Source organism: Cnephaeus nilssonii (assembly GCF_951640355.1).
Source record: "Cnephaeus nilssonii genome assembly, chromosome: 11".
Classification (NCBI taxonomy): Eukaryota; Metazoa; Chordata; class Mammalia; order Chiroptera; family Vespertilionidae; genus Cnephaeus; species Cnephaeus nilssonii.
Genome location: NC_137082.1, coordinates 1,619,839 through 1,644,785, shown reverse-complemented (window position 1 = coordinate 1,644,785; position 24,947 = coordinate 1,619,839). Strand labels below are relative to the sequence as shown.

Here is a 24,947-nt window from a genome sequence, read left to right as displayed (position 1 = left end):
GCACACTCCACACTGGGGATGGAGCCCACAACCTGAATTGAACCACGGCCTCCTGGTTCATAAGTTGACTCCCAACCACTGAGCCACACCGGCTGGGTGAGAAATAATTTTTAAAAATTGGAAGAGTGACAGTGTGTTACAGTTTGGCAAATCTCGTTAATGTCTAGCATGATGGGAGAAGGGTGGGCCTCACCTGGTGCTTTGGATTTGCTGTGGCAGCCCCATCGAACCAGGTCCTGGTCGCGGCTGCTGCTGACAGTCACTACAGACTCAGTGCTTAAAGCAACACAGCCTGGTTCTCCTACGGCTCTCAGAAGTCCAAAACAGGTGGGCAGGGCCGCCTTCCTCCTGGGCTCTGGGCAGACCCCGTTTCTTGCCTTTTCCAGTTCATAGAAGTGCTGTATCCTTAGCCCTGGGCCCCACATCCCTCCGACCTCTGCTCCATTGTCCCCTCTCCTCTGACCCTCTGCCTCCCTCCTGCCTGAAGGACCCAGCATGGTCTCCCATCTCTGGTCCTTTAACATCCTTCCACCTGTAAAGTCCCTTTTGGCATGGAAGGTGACATGCTCACAGGTTCCGAGGATCCGGTCTGGACGTGTTGGCGGCCGTTCTCCGCCTCCCACATGCAACCTCTGGAAATGGCACTGTGTGTGTGTCTATGAAATAACAAGAGGTAAAAGGCAAGTAGGACAGTGTGGCTGTCATTTACTAGCAGTGACATCAGGAAAAGAGCTTTGGCCTTGCCGTGTCCTGAGCAGGGCTCAGGCCTGCCCAGCCATGCCTCGTGACCCGCCCTTCCTGCTTCCCTGTAGTAGGGGGTTCCTAAGTCAGCCACAGGCAGCACCCGCACCCACGTCTGAGGAATGTGCGGGCTCCCAGGCACTTGTCCAGAAGCAGGCTACCTAGGCTGACTTCAACCTGGTTAATTTTAAAATGCAGTTTATTTCAGAAGCCATGGGTCCTTTAGGATTTTGTCTTTAAAGCCCAGTGATTCTGTTGTCTTGCGTGGGTTTTTCTAATCAGTGTTGTCCGTGTGTGATGTGCTTTCTCAGCATGTCCCAGAGCTGTGTGTTTGGGACGTTTTCCTGCGTCTGCGCTTCGGGCTGCTGCGTCCAGACGTGCTGTCCCTCCACCCGAGCCGGAGCTCCCCTCCAGTCCTCGAGTCTCTGGTCTCTTGGACTTCTTTGTCTTTGATTGAGTTCCAGGTGTACGACAGGGCGACACGATGTTTGTCTCCACCTGCAGTTTCTTTTTTTAAATCTTTATTGTTGAAAGTATTAAATATGTCCCCTTTCCCCCCATTGATCCCCTTCAGCCACCCCCCCCCCCAGGCTTTCACCACCTAATTGTCCATGCCCATGGGCCATGCATATTTGCACACAAGGTCCTTGGTTGATTGCCTCCCACCCATCCTCCCTCCCCCGCTTCCCTCCCAGATTCCGCACTCTGTTCCACGCTTCTGTGGTTCTGGATCCACTCCGTTCATCAGTTATTTTGTAATTAGATTCCACCTATGAGGGAGATGATGTGATACTTGTCTTTCTCTGACTGACTTATTTCACTCAGCATGATACTCTCCAGGTCCCTCCATGCTGTCTCAAAGGGTAAGTGATCCTTCTTTGTTACTGCTGCACAGTATTCCATGGTGTAAACGTACCACAGCTTTTTTATCCTCTCATCTGCTGATGGGCACTTGGGCTGTTTCCAGGTCTTAGCTGTTGTAAATTGTGCTGCTATGAACATAAGGGTGCATACATTCTTTCTGATTGGTGTTTTGGGTTTCTTAGGCTATATTCCTAGAAATGGGATCACTGGGTCAGATGGCAGTTCCATATTTAGTTTTTTGAGGAAACCCCATACTGTTCTCCACAGTGGCTGCACCATCTGCATTCCCACCAGCAGTGCACGAGGGTTCTCTTTTCTCCACATCCTCTCCAGCATTTGTCATTGGTTGATTTGTTGGTGGTAGCCATTCTGACAGGTGTGAGATGGTACCTTATTGTCATTTTAATTTGCATCTCTCTGATGATCAGTGACCTTGAGCATTCATTCATATGTTTCTTGGCCTTCCTGTGTCCTCTTTGGAGAAGTGTCTCCTTAGGTGCTTTGCCCATTTTTAATTGGATGTTTGTCTTCTGTGAAGTTGTATGAGTTCCTTATTCTGCCTGCAGTTTCTTTTTGTTTTCTTTTTTCTTTCTTTTTTTTTTAATTTAATAAATCTTTATTGTTCAGATTATTACAGTTGTTCCTCTTTTTTCCCCCCATAGCTCCCCTCCACCCGGTTCCCACCCCACCCTCTGCCCTTACCTATACCCTACTGTCCTCATCCATAGGTGTACGATTTTTGTCCAGTCTCTTCCCGCACCCCCACACACACCCCTTTCCCCCCAAGAATTGTCAGTCCACTTCCTTTCTATGCCCCTGATTCTATTATATTCACCAGTTTATTCTGTTCATCAGATTTTTAATTCACTTGATTTTTAGATTCACTTGTTGATAGATATGTATTTGTTGTTCATAATTTTTATCTTTACTTTTTTCTTCTTCTTCCTCTTCTTAAAGAATACCTTTCAGCATTTCATATAATACTGGTTTGGCAGTGATGAACTCCTTTAGCTTTTTCTTATCTGTGAAGCTCTTTATCTGACCTTCAATTCTGAATGATAACTTTGCTGGGTAGAGTAATCTTGGTTGTAGGTTCTTGCTATTCATCACTTTGAATATTTCTTGCCACTCCTGTCTGGCCTGCATAGTTTCTGTTGAGAAATCAGCTGACAATCGTATGGGTGCTCCCTTGTAGGTAATTAACTGTTTTTCTCTTGCTGCTTTTAATATTCTTTCTTTGTCTTTTGCTCTTGGCATTTTAATTATGATGTGTCTTGGTGTGGTCCTCTTTGGATTCCTTTTGTTTGGGGCTCTGTGTGCTTCCTGGACTTGTAAGTCTATTTCTTTCACCAGGTGGGGGAAGTTTTCTGTCATTATTTCTTCTAATAGGTTTTCAGTATCTTGCTTTCTCTCTTCTTCTGGGACCCCCATAATTCTGATGTTGGTACGCTTGAAGTTGTCCCAGAGGCTTCTTACACTATCTTCATATTTTTGGATTCTTTTTTCTTTTCTGGTTGAGTGTTTTTTGCTTCTTTGTATTTCAAATCTTTGACTTGATTCTTGCGATCCTCTAGTCTGCTGTTGGGTGTCTGTATAATATTTTTTATTTCAGTCAGTGTATGTTTAATTTCTAGTTGGTCCTTTTCCATATCCTCGAGGGTCTCATTAAATTTATCGGCCTTTTCCAGGAAATTCTTGAAAAACCTTATAACCGTGGTTTTGAACTCTATATCCAGTAGTTTGCTTTCCTCCATTTCTTTCATTTGTGACCTGTTTCTTTGTCTCCGCATTTTGGCTGCTTCCCTGAGTTGATAGAGTGGCTTTGTGTGCTAGGTGTCCTATAGGGCCCAGTGGCTCAGCCTCCCCAGTTACCTGAGGTGGACACTCTTGGTGCACCCCTTTGTGGGCTGTGTGCACAGTCTTGTTGTAGTTAAGCCTTGATTGTTGTTGGTATCACTGGGAGGAATTGACCTCCAGGCCAATTGGCTGTGAGGATCAGCTGTGTCTACCCTGGTAGAACTTCTGTGCTGGAGACACCCTTATGAGACAAGACTTGCAAAATTGCAAAAGCCTCTGTGCTCAGCTTGGATGGGGCGGAGTCTCAGGGCTGAGCAGACAGTCTTGGCTTCCCGTCAGCCCTGCCCTATGAGGCCCCTGGGTCTCAGTGTCCCTCGGTAATCGCTGCAAGCACCTCTGAGAGAAAGCCACCCTCAAGTTTCGCCCGCTGCCAGACAATCCAGTTTCTCCCCCAATGAATCTGGATTCCCAGATTCTCGCCCGGAACTGGGGTTCAGCGCAGTCGGAACTGGGGTTCAGTGCAATTGGGAGGTTCTGTCTCCCTCCCGCTAGGGAAAGCCAGCGGCGCACTCAGCAGTTAGTTCTCTCTGCGCGCGCGCCTCCAGACCCCTGCTCTCCGCGGCTCCCCCGAGTCTCCGTGTGCCTTTCTCTCTACCCCACAATCCAGACTCCCCCGTATGAGCATAGGTCCACAGGGTCTCGCCCGGAACTGGGGTTCAGTGCAGTCAGAACTGGGGTTCAGTGCAGTCGGGAGCCTCCTTCTCCCTCCCGCCAGACAAAGCCAGCCAGGCACTCAGCCGCCCTTCCTCTCTGCGCACGTGTCTCCATACCTCAGCCCTTTGCAGCTCCTCTGATTCTCCGTGAGCTTTTCTCTTTCCTTCTAGTTGTAGAATTTCCACTCAGCCAGCCTTCCTGTGGTTCTGGATGATATCCGTTCTGGCTTTTAGTTGTAGTTTTGAAATTGTTGTGCGAGGCAGCAGTTTAGGTGCTTACCTATGCCGCCATCTTGGTTTCTCCCATTTATCTCTGCCTGCAGTTTCTAAGGCCCTGTATGTGGCCTGTTTCTGCTCCTGTGTTCCTTCTCATTTAATCCTCATTTCCAAATAATTCTTGCCTTTCCTTCTCATTCCAGGTGAGTCTGTCACTTCATTTCTGAGTTTTTAAACCTGAGTTACGTTGTTTCATGTCTTATGTCTTGTTCTGATGTCTTCACTTTTTGTTTCATCTAACTTTTATTTTGAAATCATGTCAAATTTACAGATAAGTTGCTGGTAAAGAACCTCTCTCCCGTCACCTAGACTCCCCCTTGCAAAGGTTTGCCCCATTTGACGGGCCTCCCCTTCATGTGGGCAGTGCAGGTGCAGGTACCTCAGGGTGTCTCCTGAGGCCAGGGCTGTCCTGTGGCTGCAGTGCAGTGACCTGCTCAGGAAACCAGCGCGGATGCTGCAGTCTTGTCTAATGGACAGACCGAAGGAGGATTTCTCGGCTATCATTGTAGCCTGAAGCACAACGGGGCGAGCTGGCCTGTGCGGAAGCTGGGCCCCCGCAGGGCCTGTGGCCCTGGCTGTAAGCTGGACAGCATTTCCCTGTGGTCCTGCCAGGCCTGGTTTGCGAAGAGAAAGTTACAATGTTGCATGTTTGTGACGAGAAAGTCAGTTACAATGTTGCATGTCCTGCAGTCTGGGTTTGTCTGCTGTTCCGCACAACTCCCAGTTGTGAATTTTGGGCAGGGGTCAGCCCACCAGGTCGCACACCCAGCATCTGTCTGTCTCTTTGGTGACACTGACTTTTCACTGGGTTAAGTGGTGACAGCCAGGCTTTCTCCTGTGAAGTTACTGTTTTTCTGTTTGTAATTCTTAAGCAATTTGTGGCCTCCATTGACGGTTCTCCCTGAATGAATGATCCTGCATGTTGACACCGGCACCACCTCATGCCTCCCATTCCCTGGCTGGAAACGCAGCACGCCAGCCTTCTGCTTATTGATGTCCCCACGGGCCAGGTGCTCGCTGTGCGCGCCTGCCTGCGTGCTCTGTGTGCGGGGCTCCCTCCTCTGCCCTGGGGACTGCACTTCCCCCGGGCGCCCCTCCCGTGTTGAGTGAGAAAACCTGCTTCCATCTTCCTCAACATTTGACTCACTTGTTTGAGCCTCGAATACCCAGTCGGTTGTTTCAGAATCACTCTGCCGTCTGGGAGAGACACACCCACTCCGGGCTGCGTGCTGGCTGTGCCTCCCAGAGCGAAGCTGGAGTGTGCGGGAGTGTGCGGGGCGTGCAGCCTTCAGGGGCTCCTCGGGCTGCGCCCTCCCCCCCTCCCTGGGTCATAGGGTTCAATTTACATAATTGGTTTCAGTGTGTATTTCTTTTTTCTTAGTCCTCTTGTGAGGACATTTTTCCATTGATTTTTATTTTTTAATGTATTTTCATTGATTTCAGAGAGGAAGGGAGAGGGAGAGAAACATCAATGATGAGATCGAATCATGGATAGGCTGCCTCCTGCATGCCCCCTACTGGGGATCAAGCCTGCCTCCCAGGCATGTGCCCTGATTGGGAATCGAACCATAGGTTGATGCTTAACCACTGAGCCACACCAGCTTTTTTAATAGTATTTGAAACATTCACATGGTTCCAGATATCAGAGTAATAGTATACTCAAGAGCAGTGTCTTGTTTGTTTCTGGTTTATTCTTCCTTTGCCTTTATGGGTACCTTTTACTTGTTCTCACTCCTTTTTCCACTCTGTTCTTTTTTTTTTTTTTCAGGTTTTAAAACTTTTTATTTGCATATTTAAAATATTGTGCATGCCAATAATTAAAATCATTTTAACAAAAAAAGTGGCCCTCTGATAACACTGCATTTTACAGCCTGCAGGACCCCTTGACCAGCTGGGTTTCCTTTAGCTTCACCGTCACCCCCCAGCTCCTGCCTTCAGCAGCGTGCAAATTCTCCCCTCCCGCCAGCCGGCCGCGAGGGGCAGGGCAGCTTCGTTGTCAGTGGTTGTGAGGGGCAGCGCAGTCACCTAAACTGGTCCAACCTCTTTGCATCTTACAACGTTAAACAGCGGGGAGAAGTAAGATAAGAAGGCAACGCTCACTCGCTCGGGGAATGTGCAGCTCACAGTGGCGGTGTGCGCCTCGTTCGGATCCGCCTGCTTGTTTCTCCTGCTCAGTCCTTTCTTTGAAGGCAGTAGGTTTTCTCTTGCGTTTCTGTCTTCAATTGCGACAGCCTCAGCCATCGGGCTTGTCAGGCATGGCTACAGAGGAAGCCGCGCAGGTGCCGAACGAGAGGAGTCTGACCTGCCGGGGGCGGCCGCGAGCTCGCTCTGCCCTTCCCTGCTCTGTGTCCTGTGAGCTTGTTGGCACTGTGCCCTGTCGGCGCCCTCGACGCCCTCGTGTGCGGGGAGCGCCTCACCATGCAGGCGTCCCACTCGCGCTCTGCCGCCGCCGCCGCCCTCCCGTGGGCTCTGCATCTGCAGCCGTCCTCGGGCCGAGGCCGTCCCGTGTTGCAATTACCCCCAGCGCCATAATGAGTAACTCAGTGTGTACGCACTTTCCTCTGTTTGCGGTATTTCTTCAGGTGAATTCCCAGAAGTGGGCGGCGGGCTGGCGGGTGGTGTGTGCTGTGGACAGAGCAGCATCGGGCAGGGTGTCCGCCCGTCCCCTGGTGGCACCGTGGGCGGCAGGCCTTTGAGGTCGGGCCACAGCGATGGATGGGGACGGTCTGCAGTTCTGATCGGCTATTCTGAGGAGTGAGATTGAGCATCTTGTCAGTTGTTGATGGCCTTCATTGCTTTGGCAACAGCGTCCTGCGAGGTGTGAGTGGGTGACGGCCGTGGTTCGCCCTCGTGTCCCTGCCCTGTGTGTGCAACACGCCTCGCCCTCCCGAGCTGCTCGCTCCGGGACGGGTCTCAGGCTCCCCTGTTCTTGACGGCCTCGAGGCCTGAGCAGGGGTCAGATAGCGTGTCCCTGAGTTGGGATTGTCGGTGTTTTCTCAGTCCCTGGCCTACGGGGTCGGGAGGAAGAGCACAGATGCGAGGTGCCCTTTGTCACGGCCTGTCCATTCCACACTCTCGGCTTCTGCCGCACACACGGGGCTCCAACCTGCCTGCCTGCCGAGGTGGTCTCTCTCGGGCTCACCACGAGGTACTGCTTTTCCCTCTTTGTGGCCCCTCGCCGGGGGGCCGTCTCCATGACCGTGCCTGAGGCATGGATTCCTAGAAATGACACCAGCAGCACAGTCACCAAAAGGTTCGTCAAAATTAAAAACTGCTTCGGAGCACACGGCCCAGGGAGCAGAGACAGCCCGCGGTGGAGAAACTTGCACACCATACTGACAGGGGTCTGCAGCTAAGGTGCGCCGGCCCTGAAGCTCCGAGACAGCCCGCGGACGGAGGGCAGAGGCTCGCCTGGCTCCCGGCGAGGGTGCTGTCCAAGCCGGACGCGGCCCCGCGGGCTCTCCCTCAGGAGCCGCCCTCCCGCCCCTCACCCAGGCCCTGCCTTTGCTTTCTGTCACCCCAGGGCCCTTCTTTTGCTTCTGTAACTTGTTTCCTGAGCTTGCGCAGTCCAGTGGCTCACTTCCATTTCTGTAACTTTCTAAATAAACTTTCTCTTCTGATTATAAAAAAAAGGAAAGACGACACATCACTCTCCATCAGCAAGGTGGGTGGCTGTTGTCAGAACGGTGGACAGTGACTGTGCGAACTGGTGGGACGGTCAGACCTGTCCTTCCTGGTGGAGACATGAAATGGTGTGGCTGCTGGACTCCATCTGGAGGCCGAGGTCTGAGCTCCTGGCGCCAACAGGCTCGCTGGCCCTGGCTCTGGCTTCGGGTGGCCCCTCGGGCCTCTGCCCCTGTTGCTGGGCTTGAGGGCAAACCGGAGGCGCACGGTGCTGGCCTCGCGCGGCCAGACCCACCCACCCTTCCCGGCGTGCAGGGCGGATGCGCCCCTGGCTGTGGGCTGTGTGAGCAGGAGTCAGTGCATCAGGGTGCTGTCCCTCACTTGCTCGGTGGTGCTGCTGTTCTTAGGCAAAGGCCGAGCAAATGCTTGGGTTTCCCCTCCCCTTCCCATTTTCAAATTGGGAGTTTGACTCTGGTCCCGCCTCCTCATTGTTGGCCCTTGTCAGCCGGAGGGGAAGAGCTGCCCTGCCCCGCGGGTGTGGAACCACAGGTGACAGTTTCATTATTGAACGGTCACACGGGCACCTCTGTCCCCTGGGCCCCCGTAGTGTGGAGGGGTCACCCCCCCTGCTTTTCCTGCCCAGCCTCAGCCACGCTTCCCAGGAGCCCTGGCTGCTCTCAGTGGGAGAAGGTGCACAGGACCTCGGTCACTGCCCCAGGCAAGGCGCCCGGAGCTCGCTGCTTCAGCTCTGGCTCCTGGGGAGGGCAGAGGTCTCCCCCTGCGGGGCTCCCCCACGCCCTGCAGTGGGATGATGCACATGTGTGGGTTTGCACTTTCTCTCCCAGGGCTGAACATGGAGCTGGAGGACATTGCGAAGCTGAAGAGTAAGTGCTGTTCTCACCCCACCCCCCACTGTGGCTGGTGTTGCCCTGACCACCCTGTGCCCCGCAGTGATCCTGCTTCGCCTGGAGGGGGCCATCGATGCTGTGGAGCTGCCCGGAGGTGACGGAGGTGTCACCAAGCCGGGGAGGTGAGGGACTGGGAGCTGGCCCTTGACCCCAGGCCCTGCCTGGAGCTGGAGCTGGATGTGTGTGGGGCTCTGTCCTGGCTGCCCAGTGGGGTCCCTCCCAGGTCTGGAGGCCCAGGAGGCTGCCGACTCACCCGGATGTGCACTGGTCTGCTGTGTCCCCTCTGGTGCTCAGACAGCGGCCCAAGCACACCTTCTGTTAAGACGGAACGTGCAGTCACACCAGCCACTTGGTTAGGCCTCAGAGGGCCGACCATTCCGAACAGCCCCAGACGTCTAGGCCTCAGGCCGGGCAGTGGAGTCCGTTCCTGCAGGCAGATGCCGGATCCTGGCTGAGGCTGGTGGTAGCCTCCTCGGTCCACAGCTGACGGCTGCGCTGGGACCCAGGCCAGGTTGTCGAGGGTTGGATTGGTCAGGAATATTCCAGAGCACAGGCCGCCTGTCTGCTCTACGATGCTCAGACGCTCACAGACACCAGTTGCCTCCCAGATGAAGGAAGCTCCCTGCCTGCCCTGCCCCACACCATGGCGCCCAGATCTGGTGCCGCCTCCCATCTCTCCCCACGCTGCCCTTTGGGGGCCTGGCCAGAGCCACGGCCTCGGGGCCCTGACGACCTCCCTCTGGAGCCCGGCCGGGCACTCCTGGCGCAGAGGCTGCCCCTCAGGGGGCCTGGAGGGCTCAGGGCTCGCTTCTGAAAAGCCGTTGGCCGTTAGGTTCCCAGGGCCCAGCTGGCCCCCTCTCTCCCCGGCAGCTACATCTTCGAGCTGTTTGCCGAGGCCCAGATCACACTTCAGACCAAGGGCTGCATCTTGGAGTCCCTGGACCAGATCATCCAGCACCTGGCCGGACGTGAGTCCCACCCGCCCTGCGCCTCCTGCTGCCTGTGCCGACGGCAGTGTCACGGACATGGGACGTGCGGGCACGGTGCCGTGCCACGTGGTGATTGGTCCAGCTTTGCACCAGCCTGCTGTTCCCAGTCAGCTTTCCAGAAGAGCAGGCTCATGGAGCTGTGGGCCCCGCCGGCCTCTGTTCCGTCTTGGGCAGGGGGTGGGGCTAGGGGTGGGGGTGAGTGGGCATCCTCAGCCTTATTTGGTTCCCCTCACTGATGCCCTGGAGACACACAGGGAAGAGCAGGCAAGCCCCTTCCCTGGGTGGCCCCATGTGGGTTTGGGGTGAGGCGGAGCTTAGCACATGTCCAGGAGGCTCCTGGCTCCTGAGCCGCGGCCTGGTGGTCAGTGCCCGCTGCTCCCACAGGCGCCGGGCTGTTCACCAACACGGCGGGACTGCAGAAGCTCGCGGACATCATCCAGGTAGGACCAGGGGCGCCATGCAGGCGGCTCCTTTCCCCGTGGAAGTAGATGCTTCCTTTTCCTGTACCTGTCCCTCGGCCTAGACTCGGCAGGCCTGCGCGCCCCCTGCCTCAGAGCCTCAGCCCTCAGGCTGCTGTCCGCCTGAGCGCACTGCCTGCCTCGGGCCGCACTGCACCGGGGGCAACGGGCAAAAGCCTTCTCAAGGTTTTCCTGAAACAGCTTTTCAGAGGAAAATCTGAGCATAAGCCCATCACAGAATGGGGGTGAAGGCTCTCCTCCCAGCCCCATGTCTGGCCTCGGAGCCCGCCACCCCAGAGAAGCGTTCAGATACGTGGCGAGTGTGTTCAGTCAATGTCCGTGAGCCCAGGTGGGGCCTGCGGCTGCTGAGCTCAGAGTCAGCGGGCGTGGTCCCCACGTCCCAGCCAGGCGGGCCTTACCCTGGGCCCTGGAAGCTGCTTTGGGGTGGGGCAGCCAGCAGGGGTCGGGAAGCCCCTCCTCTGCAGACCCAGTGGGGATGTTACATCTCAGGCCACTGCACACAGCCACTCCTGCCCCCCAACTTCAGCACACTGTCCTCTGTCCAGCTGAGGAGCCCGCCGCTCTCCCTCAGTTGCTGGCGGCTGGGACCAGCTGGGCGTAGTCAGGCCGCGGCGAGAGGCCTCTCTGAAGGGCCCTCTGGGCCGGTGGTGGGAGCTCCCCCTCCTCGGTGCCTGTTGGGGGAGCAGGTTTCTGCCCTCCGGACTCTCTGGAACCCACACTGCTCGGCCAGTTTGGGACTTCCTGCAGCAGCTGCTCTGAGTGACCCCTGGTGGGCGATGTGGGGTCCCTGCCTGCCTGGGGTGCGTGCTGGCCTGTCCCCTCCAGTGGAGAGAATGTGACTGGCAGCAGCTCATCCCCTTTGTGGGCATAGGCCCCCCAACAGGGCTGTGCGGGTGGGTGTGGATAGGGTCCCGGGTGCTGCTGCCCTGGGTGCTCTGTTCCATGGTGGGGCGATGGGGTGCCGCAGCAGGGCAGTGGGCTGGTGGGGTGCCCGTGGTGGGGTGCCGCAGCAGGGCAGGGGGGCGGTGGGGTGCCGCAGCAGGGCAGTGGGGCGGTGGGGTGCCGCAGCAGGGCAGTGGGGCGGTGGGGTGCCACAGCAGGGCAGTGGGGCGGTGGGGTGCCGCAGCAGGGCAGTGGGGCGGTGGGGTGCCGCAGCAGGGCAGTGGGGCGGTGGGGTGCCGCAGCAGGGCAGTGGGGCGGTGGGGTGCCGCAGCAGGGCAGTGGGGCGGTGGGGTGCCGCAGCAGGGCAGTGGGGCGGTGGGGTGCCGCAGCAGGGCAGTGGGGTGGTGGGGTGCCGCAGCAGGGCAGTGGGGCGGTGGGGTGCCCGCCGTGGGGGAGTGGGGCGGTGGGGTGCCCGCCGTGGGGCAGTAGGCTGGTCAGATGGACAGCCTGCGGGAAACACGGGAGCTCACGGTTGGTGCAGGGTAGAGGGTCTAACGCTGGTGCAGGCTGGAGACTGAACGAGGCCAGCTTCAAAGGGACAGCGCAGGCAGGGACGTGGGGCTCTGAGATGGCGTCGACCTGCTCACGTGTGGGGCCCATCGGCAGGATGTGGTGCTGCCAGGCACAGATGCCACTCTGCACGGGCCCACTGGGCATCGACAGGACAGGCCCAGCCCTGGACAGGGCTGCGTGCACCCACTCGATGTTCTGTGGTGGAAGGGGTCATGGGAGGGTGGGGAGTGGAGAAGGGGGAGACAGCATGGCAGGCACATGGGCAGGTCACGGGGGACTCACGCTGGTGTGACTGCAGCTCCTTTATGTCTCCCAGCTGGGGGCCCTGAGGGGAGGGGAGGGGATAGGCAGAGGTGCTATTGGCTGGAAGACAGGGGCAGGTGATGACGACACCCTGAGTGTCTGTCTGTCCTGTGTGGTGTGTCCTGCTGACCTTGCCCTCATCTCCTTTCAGATGGTGTTCAGTGCAGACCCTGCCGAGGGCAGCTCCCCAGTGGGGCCCGGGGCCTCTCAGTCCTACAAGGTGGGGGCTGCCTCCAGGAGGGGCTATGGGCAAGGGTCCCTGTGCTTTGGGATGGGGGCCGCCTCTAGGAGGGGGGCTACAGGTGGAGGGCTCAGGACACCTGTCCATTCTTCCCTCCAGGTACACATCCACCCCGACACCAGCCACCGGGGGACAGCGCATCGGTCAGATGCTTGGAGCTCCATGGCGTCCAGAAGGCGAGGTATGGCGCCTGGGGGCCGGACACGCTCCGGGCACACCCAAGCAGGCCTTTGAGTGCAGCCTCCTTCGCTGTCAGAGCTAGAGAGGCCTGTGAGGAGGCGGGTGGCGCCAGGCCTCCCACATCAGCCAGGCCGTTTTCTTTCTTTTCTTTTTTAAATATATTTTATTGATTTCAGAGAGGAAGGAAGAGGGAGAGAGATGGAAACATCAATGATGAGAGCAAATCATGGCTAGGCTGCCTCCTACACGCCCCCTACTGGGGATCGAGCCTGCAACCTGAGCATGTGCCCTGACCGGAATTGAACCCTTCAGGGCACAGGCCGACACTCTATCCATCGAACCCAACCGGCTTGGTCCACCCAGGATGTTTTGAGAAGGGTTGTCACCAGCCCCTGACCGGGCACCGGCTGTCACACTGTCCCACCAGGCGGACAGATGTGGGGCAGGTTCAGGCTGAGGCCACTCCACAGGCCTCAGGGCCGCATCGGAGGTCTGCTGGCCGATACCCTCCGGTCCCGGTGCAGCCTGTCTCCCTGACACCCACTGTGCGCTCAGGCTGTCCTGAGTCCTGCCCTCTCCATACCAGCTTCCTCTGCTGCCCGGGTCCTCGGTGCTGGGACACTTGGGGTGGAGCCTGTGCTGACCCAGGCACAGACTCCTGAGGTGCCCAGTCCTGGTCACCGCCCCTGGGGACTTAGCTTTTGGGGGGGTTTGTAGCCCAACAGGTCCAGGGTAATGTGATGGTGCTGTGGTCAAGGCCACCCCATCCCGGCCAGTCCCCAGTGCCGCTGGTGGCCCACCAGTGCCGCCGCTCCGGTCAGCTCTCGGCATTGCCGGACCCCTCCGCTCTCCTCGGGCTGCCGCCTGCTGTCCCTGTGGAGCTGAACAGGGACAGGGTTAGGAGTGTGGGGCGGTTGTGCCAGGATCAGTTCGCCCCTCACACAGCACCATGATCTCGGAGGCCAGCTGGGCCTTAGCCCTGGCAGGTGTATGGGTGCGGGGGGTGAGCGGGGCACAGTAACCTGTGTTCCTGTACCTCTGAGAGTGTGGATTCTCAGAAGTAGCCACTCCCTGGGTGGGGTGTTTATAGGAAATGGGATAATTTCCGGCCTCCCTGAAAGCTGGGGCGGGGGGGGGGGGGGGCCGGGGGGGCGGGGCCTGGCCCTGGCACAGAGGAGTGCAGGCTGAGGCCCGGCCCCAGGTTCCCCATGCTCCCCCAGGTCACCTGTCTCTGCTGTGGCAGATGGCGATGTAAGAAACATCCAAACCTGTAGAGGATTTTTATAAGTTTATTTGAGCGAAACTGATAATTGCTGGGAAGCAAAATCTGAAGGGATTGAGAAAATGCTCCGGAGAATGGCGGTTTTACATGATATCCATCGGTGGTAGATTAGGGAGGTGGGAGAAAGCAAAGTGGGGATGCCTCTGGGATGGGATAAAAAATAAGACACATAGTTTTACATTGGTGGGTGCTGCACATAGAGAGGGTACTCGGGGGGACACGGTGACAAGGAGGAGTCCTGTGGACTCTGGTGGGAGACTGCGCTCTGAGGGCTCTGGAAGGGAGATGACTCTGCCATTCCACAGGTTGGCTGTAGATGCAAAAAGACAAAACCAGGCTCAGTTAGGGGAAGACTGGCCTTTGTCAAGGAAGCTGCAGGCCTAGGAGGGACCCGCTGTTAGTCTGGAATCTGTATGTTCAGACCATCCTGGTGGTTACTTTCGGCTGGCCCTGGGTAATGCCGGCTGCTCCCACCGCCCCTCCTCCGTCCACGTCGCAGGGAAGACCCCATCCCGAAAGTAAAAACAGGTTCTCTGACCCTACCCCAGAAAGTGGCTCATGCTTTTCTGGAAATGGCCCTGCTGACCTGTGACCTAGTCTTGACGTTAGAGCCCTGTTTGAAGTCATTTCCTGAGTGTGGGGAGCTGCGAGTGGGAGGCAGGTGTGTCTGCCGGGTGAAAGGGGGGCCTGGTCTCCTGCCCCGCGGGCCAGGACGAGGGCCTGCCACTCCCTGTGAGCTGGCGGCACCCCTGCTGCTCCTGCCTCCCAGGCCTGGCTGCCTCCTCCCTGCAGCTCCAGCTTCGGGTCCCTGGAGGCCCGGGTGTCGGAGGCGGGACTCTGCTTCCTTCCTGGGTGCCTGTGGCCTGTGTCTCCATGTCTGGGGTTGGGGTTGGCTGGCCTCTCTGGAGGTGACCCAGTGTCTTTTCCCAGCTTCTCTGGGTCAACTTCCTGTTCCGCAGGCACCCCGGCAGGGCTTTCTCTCCCCTTCGGCTCAGGCAGGCCCCGCAGGCACACTTGGACGCGCCCAGCAGCTGCTTAGGGAAGACTTGTGGGTGGCGGTCGTGGGCCTCCCTGTGGGTGACTGAGTCCCAGCATCATGCTCGTCCGGCAGGGAAGGTGCTCAGTTACTGGTGCTTCAGCCCTGGCTGCAGCATGCGTGAGCTGGTCCGCCAGGGCGTGCGCACGCTCCTCCTCACCAGCGGCACGCTGGCCCCGGTGGCCTCCTTCGCCCTGGAGATGCAGATGTAAGGCTGCCCTTGCCCGGGCCGGGGGTGATTGCCTGGGTGTTGGGGGTTTAGAACTTCACGGGGGACATCCCTGTCTTCTACCGCCGCCTCCAGCCCCTTTCCAGTCTGCTTGGAGAACCCACACGTCATCGACAAGCACCAGATCTGGGTGGGGATTGTCCCCAAAGGCCCTGATGGAGCCCAGCTGAGCTCCGCCTTCGACAAACGGTAGGGGTCCCGGCCTAGGGAGGTGAGTGGGTGGGCCGGGTGCTGGGACCCGCGTGGCAGCAGCCTCCTGGCTTCATGCAGGTTCTCTGACGAGTGCTTGTCCTCGCTGGGGAAGGCGTTAGGTGAGTTCCCGGGAAGCCCCGGCCTGGCTGTCCCATCCTGGACCCAACCCACCCATGGTGTCTGGGGAGCCCGCCTCGCCCTGCCCAGCCCTGCACCCTTCCCTGCTTTCTCGTGCTGGGGCAGCTGGCGGGGCTCTGGACGCCCTTCCCGCTGACCATGGCTGCTCACTTCTAGTCAACATCACCCGCGTGGTTCCCCACGGGCTCCTGGTCTTCTTCCCCTCCTACCCCGTCCTGGAGAAGAGCCTGGAGTTCTGGCGGGTGTGTGCCCTTCCCTGTGTCCTGGGGCGGGAGGGGAGCCCAAGGCCAGCGTGGCTGTGGTGCGGCCGTGGCTGCCGGGCCTCAGGAGCCTCACTGTACCTTCTCCTCACAGGCCCGGGACTGTGCCAGGAAGCTCGAGGCCCTGAAGCCTTTGTTTGTGGAGCCGAGGAGCAAGGACAGCTTCTCAGAGGTCCGAGTTCGCTGGGCCCCACTGCCCTGCGGGTGCCCTGGGCTGGCCGCCGTGCCTCCCCGGTGGTGCGTGGCTGCTGTCTGCGCCTGGGCCTGCTGCCTCTTGGGAAGCTTGGGCGCAGGGATGGTGGCAGCAGGTGCCTGGGCGGAAAGGCTCCCGGTCCCGCCCTGTGTTTTCTGGGAAACTGAGCAGCCCTGGGTGCTGGGTGGTCAGCCTGGGAGCCCAGCCATGAAGCGGCTCCAGAGGAGGGTGCACGGGCCTCCCTCGTGGAGGTGGAGGGGCCAGGGCTTGCTCCGGGTGACCCGTCTCCTTCCAGGTGATGGGTGCTTACTACGCGAGCGTCGTCTCCCCAGGGTCCCGAGGGGCCACCTTCCTGGCTGTGTGCCGGGGGAAGGTGAGTCGGGTCCCGCACGCACTGCCTGTCTTTCCTCCCCCACGGGAGCTCATGACTGCGGCCTGGGGGACTGCGCTGCGGGTGGAACGGGCCGGTCCCTTCCCTTGGGCCCCACTTCCAGCAAACACGAGTTTGGAGGGCAGCCCCCTGACCCTGGCTGGGGCCGGCGGGGTGGGCACGGGTGGGACAGAGGGGGAGGTTCCAAGAACGTGACAAGTGGTGGTGGGGTTCTGGGAGTGTGGGCCCGGGTTGGAGGTCTGTCCCTGACTGCCCACACCTGGGAGCTTGTGGCGTGAGGGTCTGGGCAGACCCTGGGGGGGTCCGCAGGCCCGCGGGGCTGTGGGTGAGGACTGTGCTGCCCCAGGCCAGCGAGGGGCTGGACTTCGCGGATGTGAACGGCCGAGGGGTGGTTGTCACGGGTCTCCCGTACCCGCCACGCAAGGACCCCCGCGTCATCCTCAAGATGCAGTTCCTAGATGAGATGAAGGGTCGGAGTGGGGCCTCGGGCCAGGTGAGGTGCCGCGTGGTGGGCGGGGCCCTGGTGGCCCTGGAGACCTTGTGACCAGCTCCCCCCCCCTCCCCCAGTTCCTTTCTGGGCAGGACTGGTACCGGCAGCAGGCGTCCAGGGCTGTGAACCAGGCCATCGGGAGGGTCATCCGGCATCGCCACGACTATGGGGCCGTCTTCCTCTGTGACCACAGGTGTGGCCCTTTCACCGCAGGGGCCCTGCTGGGGGTGGGCGGGACTCGGGCTGATGGCCCCTCCCCCCAGGTTCACCAGTGCGGATGCCAGAGCCCAGCTGCCATCCTGGGTGCGCCCCCACGTCCAAGTGTATGACCACTTCGGCCACGTCATCCGAGATGTGGCCCAGTTCTTCCGGGTGGCTCAAAAAGCAGTGAGTCCTGAGTGCCCAGCTAGCTGTGCCCCCTCGCCCTCCCCAGGGGAGGAGTTGGGTGGGACTCCCAACCCCAACCACCTGTGACTGTCCAGATGCCGGCGCCTCTGGCTGCCACCCCGAGCCGGGACCGGGGAGAAGGCACCGTCCCAGTGGCTGTGTCGCTCGGGGCCCTCTCCACCAAGAAAGCCAAGAGTCTGGACCTGCACGTCCCCAGCCTGAGGCGGAGGCCTCCAGGTGTGTGTGGCCAGGTGATGTGGCTGGGGGCTGCTCCCACAAGGCTGACCAGAGCGCGGGGGTCTGACTGCTGCGGGGACCTGCTCACCCCTGCCCTCCCCCAGGACTGCCAGCCTCCGGGGACGGCGGGGACACCGAGGGCAGCCTGTGTGTGGAGTACGAGCAGGATTCGGTTCACACCCAGCGAAGGCCTGTGGGGCTGCTGGCCGCCCTGGAGCACAGCGAGCAGCTGGCCCGAAGGCCCGGGGAGCAGGCCGGGCCCGGGGAGGAGGAGGTATGGGTGCAGGGGCTCCAGAGATGGACACAGACCCCAGGCACTTCCTGTCTGTTCTCGGGCACCTCCACACTCATCCCATAAGTCCCCTTGTTGGGCAGGTGGTTGGGGTTTCAGCACACGCCTAAGCCCCTGGCTGGGGCTCCCCAGCACCCCTCTCGCCGGGGCTCCACTGCCCGCTGTGGGCTCTGACATGGTCCTCAGGCCCGTCCTGCTGCGCCTTCGGGAGCCGGATGGTGGCCAGCTCCTGCCCAGCAGCGTTTGCCCTGAAGTCGCAGCTTTGACCTGGAGGTCCCTGTGTCCTGGGTGGCATCCCCTGCTCCCTTCCCGTCAGCCCCGTCAGTTACTACAAGACCACGTGCCGTGCCTGCTCTCGGACTCTGCCCCAGCTGACCTCACTGTGGCCCCACACCGTGTCACCCAGGGCTTTGCAAAGGGCCCGAGGGCCTGGGTTGGGACAACAACTGTGTGACCCCCCCAGGCACAGTGCCACTCCAGCTCGTCCATCCCCGGGGAGAAGAGGTCTGTGGCGGAGCAGAGAGGGGGCAGGAAGAAGATCAGGCTGGTCAGCTGCCAGGTGGGTGAGCCACCCAGACCCCCTGGGGATGTGGTGGGAGCCACGGCTGGTGCAGCTCTTGGTGCTCTTGTCCACGGCCGGTGGCCCTACCCAGCAGAGTGTGAAGTGTGAGCCGGCTGAGCCTGCGCCATTCTGACTCCACTGTCCCTAAGGGGTGGGGGGCTCGGCTGAGCTGGGCGTCGGGGTGCAGGAGCTGAGGGTGCAGTATGGCTGTGATGCCTGCCTGGGCGCCCCGCCTTGGTGTTGCCGGGACGTTGACAGTAAGGTGCAGATTTGCGTCTTGGTCCTGACAGTGCCGACTGGCCTCCCCGCCCAGGCTCCTTTGGCCCAGTTGCTTGTTGGTGTGGGGCCGGGCCTGCCCAGGTCCCCTCTCCTCATTCAGCCTTTCACGGCGGGAGCACGAGACTCCCACACAGTGTGTGAGAACAGCACGGCCTGGTGCCGGCCACGGGCTCCTGCCCTGGGACCCACGCGGAGTCCTGCACACTTGTGGTCAGGGTGGGCCTTTCAGACATGGGCTCCTTTCACAGAAGGCCCTGCCCCCAGCACGCAGGAGTCAGGCCCCGGCCCTGGAACCTGCACTGGGTGGGCCTGCAGCCAGGCTGGCTCCCCCGGGCAGTGCTGGGCCCTGGCATGAGGTAGAGGCCATATGCCCACACATGGGGAGGGTCTGTGTCCCCATCCTCAGATGAAAGCAGTTGAGAGCAACTGAGGAGACAGTCTGGGCCAAGAAGCCTCGGGAAGCCCCGCGCACTCCTTTGTCCATCTCCCTTGCTTCTGGGAAAAACCAGGCGGGGTGTCAGGAAGTGGGCTGGGGGCCAGGGGCCTGCCTGTGCTGAGGGCTGAGCTGGGCAGACCAGAAAGCCTGTCTTCCACGCTTCCCGTCTAGGCCCATGTCAGGGCCGAGGGCGCAGCGGGAATGGAGCCGGACACCGCCAGCCCCAGGGTTTGAGAGGTGTCCCTTGCTGTGAGCTGCCCACCTCCGAGCCAGGAGTGTCTTCTGAGCTGAGTGCTGCTGCAGCTGCACGGGCCCTGGATGACCCGTCCTGGAGCCGGTGGGGGCAGGAGGCGGGGCCGGAGGGCAGCCCAGGGCCTCAGACCCACCTGTGCTGGTCCTGAGAGGCGTGGCCTCCCTGCAGCCCCTCCTGGCTGCCTTCAGCGGGACCCCTGCCACCTGCCAGCCACACGCTGGGACTGAAGGGTCTGAAGGGTCCGGCGTGTCTGATGCGTTCCTGGCTGTGTCCAGCAGGAGGGGCTGGCGGCAGGCGCACAGGCGGACAGAGCCAAGCTCTTCATGGTGGCCGTGAAGCAGGCGCTGAGCCGGGCCAGCTTTGCCGCCTTCACGCGGGCCCTGCAGGAGTATAAGGGCTCGGACGACTTCCAGGCTCTGGTGGACCACCTCAGCCCCCTCTTTGCCCAAGACCCCAAGAAGCACAGCCTGCTCCAAGGTGCCTGGGGGGTGCTGCAGCCATGGGGTGGGGCCGGAGGACACCGGGGGCCACCCAGATGCAGGGTTGTCCCTGCTCCCTAGCAAAGGTCCGGGTGGTGGCTGCAGCATGTGGTGCCCACGCACCCAGACACCCCCTCCAACAGGCTTCTGCCAGTTTGTGCGGCCACACCACAAGCAGCGGTTTGAGGAGCTCTGCCTCCAGCTGACGGGCAGAGGCTGCAGCCACCCGCCCGAGCACAGCCTTCCGCGTGGGCAGCGGACGCAGCCGGCCCTGGACCCCGGTGGTGAGCGGGGCTTCCCCGGCAGACTGAAGGGGCTGGCACCTGGGGTCCTGAGGTGGGCCCCAGCTTGGTCCAGCCTGTCTCTCGGGGCCAGTGGGTCACAGGGTGGCACCACGTCAACCCCCAGAGCATGTACAGCTGTCTTCCCCACACCGGGCTCCCGGAGCCCCTTGTCCCTCCCCCGGAGGGGGCCTGCACCTCCGGAGTGAGGGAGCCAGTCCCTGTCCATGAGCAGCCTGCCCTGGGGGACTTCCTCGGGGACACGCCCTGGGGAGGGGACTTTCCAGCCCCAGAGTCACTCCCTCCTGGGTTTGGTGCCACAGGTGTCCCTCCGAGCAGCCAGCTCCACGGGCTGTGCAGGTCAGGCCCGAGGAGGATGTGAGCCGTCTCCCCTTGGGCAGACCTGCCCCCTTGGGGACCAGCTGGGTGACTCCCGTCTCCCTGGGCCTCAGGAAGGAGGGAGCCTGTCCCCAAGATGACCCTGTCCCAGAGTGCGGCCAGGCAGCTGGACACTGGAGGGCACCTGAACCGCGGCCAGCCTCACCTGGCCTCCCGGCCACCACCCGAAGGTACGTGGTCCCTGAAGAGACTGACCAGAGCCAGGAGAGAGCTGAAGCCCTCGGAGGGAGGAGCCTCCGGGGGGCTCTGGGCCCCGACGCAGCCTATTCCCTCCCTCTCAGGAGACACCGGCCTCTGTGCACAGGAGGGGCGTGGCGCTCCGCAAGCAAAGAGGCCGGGCCCGCCTGTTGCGAGCACCTACCTGGCGGATGCCCGCAGGGCCCTGGGGGCTGCTGGCTGCAGTCAGCTCCTGGCAGCACTGACCACCTACAAACAGGATGATGACTTCGAGAAGGTGGCGGCTGTGGTGGCAGCGCTGACCACCTCGAGGCCTGACGACTGGCCCCTGCTGCAGAGCAAGTTTCTGAGGAGGCGCCTTGGAGGGGCTCTGGGGGAGGGGACTCGGGACGGGGGCAGGTCCTGAGCGCCCCTCCCCGCAGGGTTCAGCATGTTCGTGCGCCCACACCACAAGCTGCGCTTCTGGCAGATGTGGGCAGACCTGACCGGCCGGCCTCCCCCGGACACAGGCACCGTGCCCTCGGGACTCCAGGAAGGGAGCTCCGAGGCGTTTCCCATCCCCACCCCCAGGGCTCTCTGGCCAGGTAGGGTGAGCTGTTGGTGCTCTTGCCACCCCTTCCCTGTCACCCCAGCGCCCTGTGCAGCCTCGGGAGGCACGGGCAGCAGAGGCGCACCAGCTGCCCCTTGGACTCACTCCTCTGTGTCCAGGCCCCTCCGAGCCAGAGAGACCGGGGAGGACTCAGAGCAAGATCTCCTCCTTCCTCCGGCCACGGCTGGACCCCCAGTGACCCCACGGACAGACGGTCTAAGTGGGTAGGTCTCGTGGGTGCTGGCTGCCAGCAGAGGATGTCATCCTTCCCCGTGTCCCTCCTCCTGACGGTAGCACCCAGGTCTTGACCAGCCCTCAGGGGAACGGCTGCCGGCACCACCCCTGTGGGGAGGGCAGGGAGGGGGGCCTGCCAGGTGTGGCCAGCGTCCTCCGTGTCTTCCCGGACCCCCAGGAGGACATGGTGTGCAGGACCTGGGGCGCCCCCGCCAGGAAGCAGAACCACAGGCCACTCTTCTGGAGACGCCTGGGCTCGGCAGGGCCTCCGAGGCTGAGGCCACCCTCCCAGGATGCAGCGTGGACACTTGTCTGCTGGCTCAGGGTGGGCCAGGCCCAGCACCAGCAACCCCTTGGCGCAGAGCCTACAGTCAGAGGCCGGTCTGCGCAAGCGACAGCCCTGAGACAGCAACCAGGTCTCGGGCCGCCTGGCAGAAGCCCTGCAACCACCGGGGGGTACGCGGGCGAGGTTCCCCAGAACTGTCCCTGGCTGTGGGCTTGTGGAGGGGCCTCGGGCCCACAGCTGGGCCGCACCTGGAGGGGCTGCACCCTGGGCCATGCTGCGGCTGTGCCTGGAGGTGGCCAAATAAAGCTGCTGGCACATGGCCTGGGCTTGGTGATGGGGTTTGAGATGCCAGAGAGAAAGGAGGGGGGCGTCTGCCTGGGGTCCCCCGCCCACCCTGTCCCACGAGAGGGTGCCTGAACTTGGCTCAGCCTCCATCCTTGCAGCTGGACAGGAAGACACTGGCACCAGAGGGGAGAGGAACCTGCCTGCCTGCCCCCCCCTTACACACCCTGACAGGCTTTGTCACTGGGTCACAGGCTGTGCCTGGTGATAGGAGGGCCCTCACAGGACTGCCTCCTGCACTGGGCGGGGGGCGGGGGGGGGGGGTGTTGGGCCAGGCCAGGTGAGGGTGCTGCGACTGCCCAAAACTAGGTCAGAACATGCCCTAGCTGGTTTGGCTCAGTGGATAGAGTGCTGGCCTGCAAACTGAAGGGTCATGGGTTCAATTCCAGTTAAGGGCACATGCCAGGTCACAGGCTTGATCCCTAGTTGGGGTCGTGCAGGAGGCAGCTGACCAATGATACTCATCATTGATGTTTCTATCTCTCCCTCTCCCTTCTTCCCTGAAATCAATAAAAATATATTTCAAAAACAAAATTAACTGGGTCAGAACATGGCCTGCTGGAGGTCACCAGCCCCTCCCCGGGGTGTGGCGAGGCCAGCCCTTATAGGAGACGCTGGGCCAGAGCTGGAGTTCTCTGGTTGGCTGCAGGTAGAGTGGGCGGGGCCTGCTTCTGCTGGGACCAGTGGGAATGTGGCTGTGGCGGACTGGTGTCCCCGCTGAGTCCTGCTCCAGGGAGGATCATGAAAGCGCCGGCCAGGCTGCCCCTGATCCTGCCGAGGGCGCTGCCGTTCCTATTGCCGATGCTGGCCGTGCTCGGGGCGGCGGAAGACGTGCCCACCTACCCGTGGTGGGACGTGGACACGCGGGAGTGGCTGACGTGTGGCCAGTGCCCCCCGGGCACCTTCGTGCACCAGCCGTGCAGCCGGGACCACCCCACGACGTGCCGCCCGTGCCCTCCTCACCACTACACGCAGTTCTGGAACTACCTGGAGCGTTGCCGGTACTGCAACGTGGTGTGCGGGGAGCATGAGGAGGAGGCGCGGCCTTGCTCTGTCGTCCACAACCGTGCCTGCCGCTGCCGCCCAGGCTTCTTCGAGTTTGCGGGCTTCTGCCTGGAGCACACGCCCTGCCCGCCTGGCTATGGAGTGGTTGCCCTTGGTGGGTAGCGGGCACTGGGTGGCGCCGGGTCAGGACTCCATGAGGATGCTCCGGGTCACCCTGACCCTGCCCTCCCATCTCTCCCCAGGCACCCCCACCCAGGACACACAGTGCCAACCATGTGCCCCGGGCACCTTCTCGGCCAACAGCTCCAGCTCAGAGCAGTGCCAGCCCCACCGCAACTGCACAGCCCTGGGCCTGGGCCTCAACGTGCCGGGCGCCCCCTTCCGTGACGCCCTGTGCACCAGCTGCACAGAACCCCCACTCGGCACTCCAGAACCAGGGAGTGCAGGTGACTGGACCGGGGCAGGTGAGCCGGGGGGGGGGGGGGGCAGATGGGGGGAGGTTGGTCAAGGGGTGGCAAGCTCAGCCTGTGCCCTGCCCCAGCTCTTGGCCAGTCCAGCCCTGGAGCCATGAGGCATTTAGCGGGCATCTGGGAAGTGCCTCCAGCCTCGTGGGGTCAAGGGCCCCCAAGACCCACTGAGGAGCCCCGGCTGGTGGCAGTGGCACCATTGAGTGCACTGTGCCGATGGCTTTAGCACCCGCAAGCAATGCTGCTCCCCACCCCATCACTGGGTGCTCAAGGCAGCAGTGGCGTCCCCTCACCCAGGCCCACATCCTGGGGCCGCCTCTCCCACCACCCTCCTGGCCTGGGATCCCAGCAGGTCACTCAGGTGTTAATGCAAGGGCATGGGGAGGGCTGTCTGCAGGGAGCCCTCACCCCAGGACCTGGCCCAACCCTCCCACAGGGACCGAGGAATGTGAGCGCGCCCTCGTGGACTTCGTGGCTTTCCAGAACGTCTCCCTCAGGAGGCTCCTGCAGCTGCAGCACGCCCTGTCGGGCCCGGGGGCATGGACTCCCCGCCGGCCCTGGAAGGACCGCCTGTCCTTGCAGCAGACACTGCGGAGGCAGCTCACGAAGCTCCGCGAGGCCCGGCCAGGGGCGCTGGCGGCAGGGCTGCTGCAGGCCCTGCACACAGCCAGGCTGCGGGGGGTGGAGCGCACGATCCGAAAGCGCTTCTCCCTGGCCAGCTGAGCCCCTTATTTATTCTACTGACCAGGCACCAAGTCTAGTTTTTATAAAACCCTTTTGTAAAACTGATTGTGTAGAACAGTGCTGTGTGACGGTGGTGGACTGAGGCAGACCTTGATGGCAGGAGGATCATGGGAAGTGGCCAGTGGGTGGCAGGTGTGGCCTTCCCGCTGTGGGGCACAGGGGAGCTGAGGCTCACTCCATGGCCCGGCCCCAAGCTGAGCTCTGGGTAGTTGGGTGTGGAGGGTAGGTCAGGGCCAGTCAAGGAGTGGCAGTGCCCAGGAGGGTCACCAAGTCCAGGGGCTCTGCTGTGAAAGAGGACTCAGCGGACAGCCACGCCCCACGCCCCTCCTTTTGAGTTCCACCCACTCCCTACCAGCAGGGGACTTCCCGGGAGGGACCAGTGTCCCACTGGCTTTCTGGGAAATGGCTTTTCCCTTGTGGGGCAGGCTCACACCCTCAACATCAGGGAACCCAGGGAACAAGGGACTAGATGGCTCCAGGGTGGGGGATGGGACTCCCAGCCCTAGCTGCCCCCACTTCCCAAAAGGCCCAGGATTTCCCATGAGTCACATCCCCTGCCACTGGGTCCCCAGCCCCACCCCCACCCCTGACTCATCCCTTTCCCAGCAGCTCCTCTCAGGCCCCCACTGGAAGGGAGGGAGGGAGTCTGGTGGGACCTCCCTGGAACATGAAGCCAGCAGGTCACTGGCTGTGGCCCAGCCATTCCCAGGACAGCAG

The 24,947-nt window shown here is 61.1% G+C and overlaps 2 protein-coding genes across 14 annotated transcripts in view; both read left to right on the top strand.

The window, feature by feature from the left end:
- The window catches only part of RTEL1 (regulator of telomere elongation helicase 1), a 39,894-nt gene extending 18,131 nt beyond the window's left edge, over positions 1-21,763 (top strand). For 8 of the 12 annotated variants that reach the window (XM_079784254.1, XM_079784253.1, XM_079784256.1 and 5 more), the window contains 24 exons: positions 8,861-8,899; positions 8,967-9,045; positions 9,794-9,891; positions 10,297-10,352; positions 12,301-12,369; positions 12,490-12,571; positions 14,964-15,096; positions 15,193-15,306; positions 15,388-15,428; positions 15,604-15,689; positions 15,802-15,879; positions 16,196-16,273; positions 16,638-16,784; positions 16,859-16,974; positions 17,045-17,168; positions 17,264-17,405; positions 17,510-17,679; positions 18,161-18,256; positions 19,503-19,704; positions 19,850-19,990; positions 20,440-20,556; positions 20,668-20,901; positions 20,986-21,147; positions 21,272-21,763. In XM_079784254.1, the coding sequence (XP_079640380.1) occupies positions 8,861-8,899; positions 8,967-9,045; positions 9,794-9,891; positions 10,297-10,352; positions 12,301-12,369; positions 12,490-12,571; positions 14,964-15,096; positions 15,193-15,306; positions 15,388-15,428; positions 15,604-15,689; positions 15,802-15,879; positions 16,196-16,273; positions 16,638-16,784; positions 16,859-16,974; positions 17,045-17,168; positions 17,264-17,405; positions 17,510-17,679; positions 18,161-18,256; positions 19,503-19,704; positions 19,850-19,990; positions 20,440-20,556; positions 20,668-20,901; positions 20,986-21,147; positions 21,272-21,351 (2,684 nt within the window). In that variant the 3' untranslated portion in view covers positions 21,352-21,763. Of the gene's footprint in view, positions 1-8,114; positions 8,900-8,966; positions 9,046-9,793; positions 9,892-10,296; positions 10,353-12,300; positions 12,370-12,489; positions 12,572-14,963; positions 15,097-15,192; positions 15,307-15,387; positions 15,429-15,603; positions 15,690-15,801; positions 15,880-16,195; positions 16,274-16,637; positions 16,785-16,858; positions 16,975-17,044; positions 17,169-17,263; positions 17,406-17,509; positions 17,680-18,160; positions 18,257-19,502; positions 19,705-19,849; positions 19,991-20,439; positions 20,557-20,667; positions 20,902-20,985; positions 21,148-21,271 lie in introns of those variants that run through there. The other 4 variants (XM_079784250.1, XM_079784252.1, XM_079784251.1 and 1 more) reach the window with 3 other exon arrangements.
- Positions 21,764-22,025: 262 nt separating this feature from the next.
- On the top strand, positions 22,026-24,690 carry TNFRSF6B (TNF receptor superfamily member 6b). 2 transcript variants are annotated; one of them, XM_079784293.1, is made up of 3 exons: positions 22,026-23,173; positions 23,262-23,465; positions 23,923-24,690. In XM_079784293.1, exons 1-3 carry the CDS (start codon positions 22,756-22,758, stop codon positions 24,207-24,209), a joined length of 909 nt encoding a protein of 302 aa, XP_079640419.1. In that variant the 5' UTR covers positions 22,026-22,755; the 3' UTR covers positions 24,210-24,690. The 2 variants fall into 2 exon arrangements, with proteins under 2 accessions (XP_079640419.1, XP_079640418.1); XM_079784292.1 differs by having other exon boundaries at positions 23,262-23,483.
- The last annotated feature ends 257 nt before the right edge of the window (positions 24,691-24,947 follow it).

Coding starts and splice junctions, on each gene's coding strand:
- TNFRSF6B (XM_079784292.1), top strand. CDS start 22,756: ATGAAAGCGCCGGCCAGGCTGCCCCTGATCCTGCCGAGGGCGCTGCCG. Junction 23,174..23,261: donor CTATGGAGTGGTTGCCCTTG/GTGGGTAGCGGG, acceptor ATCTCTCCCCAG/GCACCCCCACCCAGGACACA. Junction 23,484..23,922: donor AGGTGACTGGACCGGGGCAG/GTGAGCCGGGGG, acceptor ACCCTCCCACAG/GGACCGAGGAATGTGAGCGC.